The following is an 8,934-nucleotide window of genomic DNA, read 5'->3' on the forward strand; positions in this document are numbered from 1 at the left end:
CAAAGTCCCTGTTTGCTGAAGCAGGAAGAGACTGAGACTAATGCCAAGGACATGGGCCCTGGGACTGGGAAGACTGTGGTACCCAGGCTAGGGTGAGCACTGAGCTGTCCACCCCAGGCAGTAGATGGTTCTGTGCTGCTCTGGTGACAGGGGTTGGGGTGGGGGGGCTGGACACAGCATTCTGGAGATGACAGGTCTCCTTTTGCTATGGCCCTCCAGGGAGGATGGCGACCAGTCTGGGCAGGATACCTGGAGTAACTGTGCTCCTAGCAGGCAGCTAGCCAGTGGACCAGGAAAGCTGTCCGGCCTTTGTGGGGTGTGGGGATATGTGGCTGTAAGGATGTTTTTTTTCCAGGGCATCCACCCAGGCAGGTCCCCTCCAGACTTAACAGGGAGCTGGATTAGGGACCAGGGGCTGGGAGATGTGAGACACACAGCTTGGAGAGAAACAGCTTTATTTTCAGTATTCTCATTTTGTAATGTGCTTTTTTGAGTTAATGCAGAACAGCAAAATAATAGCAAGAAAATATACAGTTCTTTAGTTTGGAGGTCAAGTACCTTATCTGTCATGAGTTTATCTTGGAATTTAGCTTGGTTTAAAAGTATTCGGATCCTTTGGAAGTGCAGGTTGACTGCAACTTAGGGGCAGTGGACTCAGAACACGGAGCGATGCAGGCGCCGGCTCTGCACCACCTGCAGCCGCTTCTGCCGCTCAGCAAAGTTGCTCTTCAGGGTCTGTTTCAGCGCAGGCAGGATGGCACGCTCCGCCACAGGCGTGGGGCTCAGTATCAGGCTGAGGACCGGTGGGGGAAGGTCACCTGGAACATCCTCAGGAGTGGAGGCTGCTGGGAGCAGGGCCTGCCCAGCCCTAAGGCCTCAGCCAGCCTGCATCTGAGCCCTGAACCTCCCTGTGCGCTGGGCTGCAGGGCTGCCCTTCCCATGCAGGGGCTCACCATTTCTTAGAGAGGTTCTTGCTGGAGACCTTGGGGAGCTGCGTGGCCTCCTGGTCCCTGGGTGAAAGAGTCAGCAGTGAGCCCTGGACAGGCCCTGATGGGACGCGGTGGGCCAGGGTGCAGGCACTCACTTGGGGGGACTGGGCCCAGCCTCCGCAGGGGCAGCCTTGTGCCTCTGGCTCTCCTCCAGGAGGGCCTTGAGGTGCTGGAGCTGAAAGGCAGGGGAGGGTGTGATGGGTGTGGAGGTGCCAGCCACCCAGGGCCAGCCCTGCCCAGGCCTCACCTCTTGGGCCTGCAGGAGGTTGGCGTTCCACAGCTGGCGGATGACCACCTCACACTGCTGAAGAGTGGTGGGCTTGCGCAGGTACGGGGGCAGGCTCGTCCAGGGGGGTGCACCCATTGTTTGCCTGCCCCTGTGCTGGACGCCTGCCCCCAAGGTGGCCCCTGGGTGAGAGATCTCCACTTCCTCATCTCTGAAACGATCATTGCAGCAGCCCTGAGGTGACTTGCCTGGACTGGTCTAATCACCCACTCAACTCCACCACACACACAACCCCAGGCCAGTATGGGATCAGTGTGAGGAAGTCAGCAGGCTCCCCCTTCTGACTAGGGTGCTCTGGGCAACCAAGTTGGTGTTGCTGGGGCCAGCTGGGGCCTGAGACCACCCACCCGTTTGTTCCCTCTGAAAGTGCACTGAGGGTCAGATGGGGTTCCCAAGGTGACCAGCTAGCTGCCAGGTTGCCCTCGGGCCTCATGCATCTAGGTCTGGTCTTGGGATAATCTTAGAGCTATGCAGAGAACCAAGAGCCTGACCTGCTTGATTACTACCCAGAGTACACTCTGCAGTGTTCCAAGGCAGTCCTGAGAACTCAGGGGTCACCAGAGCTTAGTCTGGCTCTGTCTTGCTGGCCTAGTATCATTCAAAGGCGTCCAGCCCGCTCTGTTCTAATCAGACTCACTGTTTCCTTGGTAACAAAGATTGCTTTGTGTTTCTTTTCTCTGAGAAAGTGGTTCAGGGGCTGCTGCTGACCCCCTTTTGTGGGCTCAGGTCAGCAGACTCCTAGGGGCAGGGAGGAATACAGCGCCCACCAGCTTTGTGGAGCCAGGCATTGCTTCTGAGAGCCTTGGTTCCCATTGGAAACAGGCCCATGGAACAAAGGGCAGAGCAGTTGGCTGACTCCAAGGTGGGACCTACTGTGCACAGTCCTGGGCCCACATGCAGGCCCAGCCCCTGGGTGCACACCAGCCTACCTGGCCTGCCCCTGCACCCCAGGTACTCTGTCCAGCTTGCTGCTGTGATGGGGGGCAGCGCTAATGGGCTCCTCTTCCAGGTCCACCTTCTGGAGGCCTTCAGCCTTTGAATCTTGCTTCTTGAAGGAGCTGGGTGGGGGCCTGAACTTGCCTTGAGAGTTGGCTGCAGGTTGGACCCACAGGGCCAGTCACTGCAGGCATCAGAAGTGCTGCCCATGTCCTCCAGGGTTGGTGTGTGCGCCCAAGCTGCCCCTGCCCCTGCAGTTCTGAGGGTGAAGCCTGTGGGTGGTGCCTGCTGAACAGGCGATCACAACAGAGGACGCTCCCATTCTGGATAAAATGAAACTGCACGAGCGGCCTGACAGCCAACCTATACACGTTTACTTTACAAAGACAAGGACCATCGCCCACCTGGGCCCTACACAGAAAATGGGGGCCGCTGCTGGTGAGGATGCTGGGCCTCTTGGCAAGGCAGGGAGGGGATAAGAGACACCAGCTCCCTCTGCAAAAGATGCCACAAGCCCAGGGCCACTGGCCAGAGTTAGGCCACCTGTGTCCTGCCTATTTGGACAGGTGGTGCATACCCTTCTCCCGAGAAGCCCACTCGAGGCTAAGCCGGCACTCAGCAGCTCCCCCAGAGCCTCACTGCTCACTGCCCCGCCCTGGGTGGGGGGCTGCCTGGGACCTTGCTGCTGGCTTTTGTATTCTCATGTCAGGGCCTCCCTCCTGCAGCCCATAGTCCAATCCCAGCCAAACTCTGCCCTTGTAGCAGCACCAGCTTGCAGGGCACCTGAGGCCTTCCTCCTTGGCTCTCTTCAGCCGCCTCTTCACCTTTTACCCACAGAATCTGCCTTTTGATCTGCCCAGCAGCTCCCTCGTCAGCATCCTTAGCCACCCAGGCCTGGGGCCCCCGTGGGGCACAGGCCCCTCTGAGCTCATGGAAGAACCCAGCCTGCTCACCTGACACTGTCGAGTTGGACACTGACTTGTTGGAATGGAAACTGACAGTGGAGATGCTGCCTGCAGAGGGCATATGGGGCTGGGTGGCAGCTTTGCAGGGCTGTGACCTCCCTGCTGTACCCCATACTCTGGGAGGACCCAAGGGAGCAGAGGTCACCAGAAAGATTGTTTCCTGAGGGGCCATCCAGAAAGCAGGGGGCTTGGGACCAGTGTAGGGTCCTGAATGAGAGCACAGCCTCTTCCAGTGTCCCACAGGGTCCCAGGCACTACAGAGCTTAGATCACTAACTTGGGCCACATTTTGCCCAGAACAGTTCACTGGAGCTGCCACACCCTAAGGAGAAGGGTCCTCCCTCACCCCATTCTCTCTCTTTTTTTTTTTTTTTTTTTTGAGACAGAGCCTCGAGCTGTTGCCCTGGGTAGAGTGCCATAGCATCACAGCTCACAGCAACCTCCAACTCCTGGGCTGAAATGATTCTCTTGCCTCAGCCTCCCAAGTAGCTGGGACTACAGGCGCCTGCCACAACACCTGGCTATTTTTTGGTTGTAGCTGTCATTGTTGTTTGGCGGGCCTGGGCTGGATTCAAACCCGCCAGCTCAGGTGTATGTGGCTGGCGCCTTAGCCACTTGAGTCACAGGTGCCAAGCCCTCACCCCACTCTCTACGTGTCCCCCAGGAAGAGAGCCCTGAGCACCACCCAGACTGGGATGTCCCCAAGCTGGGCCTGTTCACCCATCAGGCCTCCTTAAGTCAGATCTGGCCCCAGAGATGAAGGGGGAGAATGAGCTCAAGAACCCAGCCAGTATCCCTGGGCTGGGCAGAGAGCCACCATCAGAATGAAGTGCCTCGGACAAGCGGCTGCAGGTCTCTGAGTCTCTGCTGCCTCCCCCACCCTGGATGAGATTGCCGAGGAGATTGGCCACAAGACAGGCTCCCTGGAAGGAGCATGCCCAGAGCACTCTCCCAAGGTGTAGAATCAGAGGCCAGAACAGAAGCCCCAGGAGGGAGGGGCTGTTCCAGGGCCCCCTTCTGTCTCAGGAGCTCTGCTCAGACGAGGGAGGGTCTCAGAGCAGCCCCCCATCCTAAATGCTCATTGTCCTTACTGTCCCTACTCACAGGCCTCAGGCCTTGGGCTCCCTGAGAGCAGCACCTATTGTGCTTGGGTACATAAAGTCACCTAGCCAGGGTTAGCACTCTGGGGCCAGTGTACAGGTGGGCATGGACAGTGTGGACGGGCTGCTGCTCTGCACGGTAGGGACTTCCCAGCACCAAAGGGTCTCAATCTCACCTTTCTTCTGTGGCTTCTGATTCATTATGAGCTTGTAATGGAGATCTGAAAGCAAAGCACACGCTGTCCTCATCATTTAAAACAAAGCTATAGCCACTGGAAGAAGCAGCTTAGTCCACATCTTTGCCCCTTGAGGCCCACTAGCCTTCCCCATCACGCCTTTGCCTTGGGCACTTGAGGCTAGAAATGCCCCGCCCAGCACACTCAGCCAGTCACCCTCTGCTCTAAGTCTGAGACTCCCACAAGTTGCCCATTCTGCCAGACCAGGCTTCACTCCCGGAGTACAGAGATGAGTCGGCATGACCCCACACTGCTGGAGCCCTGGTTCCTGGATGAGCAAATGTGGTCAGTGTAATAATCAATCACCTAACCCTGGCTAGGTGACTTTATGTACCCAAGCACGATAGGTGCTGCTCTCAGTGTAATAATCAAGGGATGTCTGGGGACAGGGTTGAACAAATCTGGCCTGGGTGTCCAGGACTGGGGTGAGACTCAGGAAGGCCTGGGGGACAGCACCAGGGGGTTCTGACATAGATGCCCAGTGGTGGAATGCTCGGCACTCCAGGTAAGGCAGCACCAGAAAGAGGAGAGGGAGAAACTGAGGCAGCAGGCCTCAGTGTCTGGGCAGAGGAGCTCTAGGTGAAGGGTGAGGCTGGAGTGTGGAGCAGTCATATCACAGAAGGTCTCACATTCTGCTCAGGTGGAGTCCATGGGGTCAGGACAAGAGTGTAAGTGAGGAGTGTGGGCATTGGCTGGCCACTTGTCTGCCCCTGATCTGGCGTGTTCAGTGGGAGATAATTTACTGAGCTGTACACAGTCATGGGTTTGTTTTACTTTTATAAAGTTTCTTAACAATGAGATGGGGGCGACTCCTGTGGCTCAGTGAGTAGGGCGCCGGCCCCATATGCCGAGGGTGGCGGGTTCAAACCCAGCCCCGGCCAAACTGCAACAACAACAACAAAAATAGCCGGGCGTTGTGGCGGGCGCCTGTAGTCTCAGCTGCTCGGGAGGCTGAGGCAAGAGAATCGCGTAAGCCCAAGAGTTAGAGGTTGCTGTGAGCCGTGTGACGCCACGGCACTCTACCCGAGGGCGGTACAGTGAGACTCTATCTCTACAAAAAAAAAACCAAAAAAACCAATGAGATGGGTTTGACCCTGCCTAGAGAGGAGAGGGCTGGCCGTGTGAACACCTAAAATGACACTGCCCCTGCAAGGACAGGCTTCAGGGAGGGCAGCGCCCCCGACCACCCCGGTCTCAGTCCTGGGGTAGGGAGAGCCCGGTGCGGCAAGACCCAGCGTTGCAGGCCGGGGAGGCTTCGGGGCATCCGGCGAGACAGGCTCACCCTTGTTCTCCCGCTTCAGGTGCTCGATTTCCTCGTGGAGCTTGACCAGGGTCTCCGAGTGCTGCTGCTGCAGGAACTCCAGGCTCTTTTCCAGGTCCATGACCCGCTTCTGCGCATCGCTGTGTCCCGGATGCGGCGCCAGGACCTGGAGGCCCCCGGCCTGGCGCTGGCGAAGACGCGATGTGCCTCGGGAGCCTGGAGTCGCCGAGCCGGAGCGCTGCGCCCTGGCTGCCGCTGCCACCCCACTCATGTCGCCACGGCCGCTACTGCCGCCACTGCACGCCCGCTCGGTGCCGATCGGCCCCGGCCTGGCACCGCGTCGCCATAGAAACCGGCGCGTCCGAGGGGACGGGCCTGAAGGCTTGGGCGGGGCCTGGGCGCACAAGAGGCGTGGCCTGTGTGCAGGAGGGGCGGGACCTGGGCGCACGAGGGGAGGGGCCTGGGTGCAAGCGGGGCGGGGGTTGGAGGTGGAGATGGAGCGTGAGCGCCCGAGGCGGGGCTGAGGCGGGGCTTGACGCGAAGGAGGGGCCTGGACGCACGAGGGGGCGGGCCTGGAAGCGGGGCGGTATCTGCGGCCATGTTCCCTAACTTCACTGCCCTCTGACTTTATTTGAGACAGAGTCTCACTTTGTCAACCTTGGTAGAGTGCTATGGTGTCACAGCTCACAGCAACCTCAAACTCTTGGGCTCTAGTGATTCTCTTGCCTCAGCGTCCCAAGTAGCTGGGACCACAGGTGCCCGCCAACAATGCCCGGCTATTTTTAGAGACGAGATCTCGCTCTGGCTCAGGCTGGTCTCAAACAAACCCATGAACTCAGGGCAGTCCACCCGCCTCAGCTTCCTAGAGTGCAAGGATTATAGGTGTGAGCCATCACACCTGGCCTCGGCTAATCTATTTTTAGTAGAGATGGGTTCTCACTCTTGCTCTGGCTTGTCTCAAACTTGTGAGCTTAAGCAATCCACCTGCCTCCGCTATCCAGAGTGGTAAGATTACAGGCGTGAGCCACTGTGCCCAGCCCTGGTCATAGAAACCTTAATACCCAGGTACCCCCGTCGATGTCCAAACCCTGAGTATACTCCAGGTAATAGAAGATAGAGGGCAGCACCTGTGGCTCAGTGAGCAGGGCACTGGCCCCATATACCCAGGGTGGCGGGTTCAAACACGGCTCTGGCCAAACTGCAACAAAAAAATAGCCAGGCATTGTGGGAGGCTGAGGCAAGAGAATCGCTTGAGCCCAAGAGTTTGAAGTTGCTGTGAGCTATGATGTCACAGCACCTACCGAGGGTGACATCATGAGACTGTATATCACAGGCCAATTTCCCTGATGATCATAGATGCAAAAATTCTCAACATAATAGTAGCAAATCAAATTCAACAGCACATAGAAAAGATCATTTACCATGATCAAGTAGTTTTTATCCCAGGGACGCCAGGATGACAACATATGCAAATCAGTATACATGATATATTGACATATTAACAGAATAAAGAACAAAAATCACATGATATGGCTGGGTGCGGTGGCTCATGCCTGTAATCCCAGCACTCTCGGAGGCTGAGGCAGGTGGATTGCCTGAGCTCACAGTTGGAGACCAGCCTGAGTATGAGTGAGACCCTGTTTCTAAAAATAGCTGGGCATTGTGGTGGGTGCCTGTAGTCCCAGCTACTCAGGAGGCTGAGGCAGGAGAATCACTTGAGCCCAAGAGTTTGAGGTTGCTGCAAGCTATGAATGTGGAAGTGGCAGAGGAGGCAGGCTGGTGTCAGGGGAAACAAGCTGTGCTACCTTTAACTACCAAGGGCAACAAAGTGAGACTTTGTCTCGAAAAAAAAAATTACATGATATTTTCAATAGATGCAGAAAAAACATTTGAAAAAATTCAACACCCTTTTACGATAAAAACTCAACAAGTTAAGTATTAAAGGAATGTACCAAAATATAACAGAGCAAGCTTGTATAAGACAAAGCCACAGTTGGGTGGTGCCTGTGGCTCAAGGAGTAGGGCGCCGGTCCCATATGCCAGAGGTGGTGGGTTCAAACCTAGCCCCGGCCAAAAACCAAAAAAAAAAAAAAAAAAAAGACAAAGCCCCCCACAGTTACCATCACAGATTAATAGAGAGAGAAAATATGGTGTATGTACACAGTGCAATACCACTCGGGAATAAGCAAGAATAGAATTCTGTCACGGATGAACCTGGAAGACATTGTGATAAGTGAAATAAGCCAGGCTCAGAAAGACAAACACCCCATGATCTCACTCATGTGGAATCTAAAAAAGTTATCTCATAGAAGTAGATAGAAGAATACTTGTTACCAGAGGCTGGGGAGGGAAGAAAGGATGGGGAAGAGTTGAGTCATGAGTACAAAGTTACAAAAAGAAGGAATAAATTCTGGGGCCAGTCAAGGACCCCAAGTTATATAATGTCCTAACAAACTCTAAGGTACTTAGGACCTTAACCATGTCTTCATAACCCACAGAAAAGTCACCTCTCCCTCTACAGCACTAATGCTCCTTAAGGAGCAGATGAGGACTGGGTCATTGAGGAGAGTGATGTGGGGAAACTGACCATCAGGAGGAAGAGAAGGTACACACATGGGTCTTTCATCGTTTGAAGAGAAGGGATCATTCTTTGTTGCCCCGTCTGGTCTCTAATTCCTGGTCTCAAGCGATTCTCCTGCCTCAGCCTCCCAAAGTGCTGGACTTCCAGGTGTGAACCACTGTGCCCTTTTTCTTTTTTTTTTTTTTTGTAGAGACAGAGTTTCACTTTATCGCCCTCGGTAGAGAGCCGTGGCGTCACAAAGCTCACAGCAACCTCCAACTCCTGGACCTAGGCGATTCTCCTGCCTCAGCCTCCTGAGTAGCTGGGACTACAGGCGCCCGCCACAACGCCTGGCTTTTTTTTTTTTTTGCAGTTTGGCTGGGGCCGGGTTTGAACCCGCCACCCTCAGTATATGGGGCCGGCACCCTGCTCACTGAGCCACAGGGGCCACCCAACTGTGCCCTTTTTCTATAGCTGGAATACTGGTTAGGAGAAAGTAGGGATGCTTGACAGGCATGGAAGATAATAAGAAAATAATTTCATCTATTTTGGCCCCTTGACATTTGAGAAATTGTGCTTTCTGGAGTTCAGATTTTCAGAGT

General features: G+C 55.4%; 1 protein-coding gene across 1 annotated transcript; it reads right to left on the minus strand.

Moving 5' to 3' along the window:
* Positions 1-126: 126 nt before the first annotated feature.
* Positions 127-6,372, minus strand: LOC128584422 (coiled-coil domain-containing protein 74B-like). Its single transcript, XM_053589388.1, has 8 exons — positions 6,333-6,372; positions 5,794-6,210; positions 4,452-4,496; positions 2,205-2,367; positions 1,237-1,426; positions 1,085-1,164; positions 954-1,010; positions 127-793 (listed from the first exon to the last, which is right to left on the minus strand). The coding sequence occupies exons 1-8, from the start codon at positions 6,370-6,372 to the stop codon at positions 655-657; spliced, it is 1,131 nt and encodes a 376-aa protein (XP_053445363.1). The 3' UTR covers positions 127-654.
* Positions 6,373-8,934: the final 2,562 nt, after the last annotated feature.

The sequence above is a fragment of the Nycticebus coucang genome, chromosome 4, assembly GCF_027406575.1.
Source record: "Nycticebus coucang isolate mNycCou1 chromosome 4, mNycCou1.pri, whole genome shotgun sequence".
In the NCBI taxonomy this organism is placed as follows: Eukaryota; Metazoa; Chordata; class Mammalia; order Primates; family Lorisidae; genus Nycticebus; species Nycticebus coucang.

Excerpts from the sequence above, each read along its gene's own strand:
- LOC128584422 (XM_053589388.1), bottom strand. The coding sequence starts at position 6,372 with ATGGCCGCAGATACCGCCCCGCTTCCAGGCCCGCCCCCTC. Across the intron at positions 6,211-6,332 it reads GCTTCCAGGCCCGCCCCCTC|GTCCCGCCCCTCCTGCACAC; the intron begins GTGCGTCCAGGC and ends TCGTGCGCCCAG. Across the intron at positions 1,427-2,204 it reads GGGGTGCAGGGGCAGGCCAG|AGATGAGGAAGTGGAGATCT; the intron begins GTAGGCTGGTGT and ends TGATCGTTTCAG.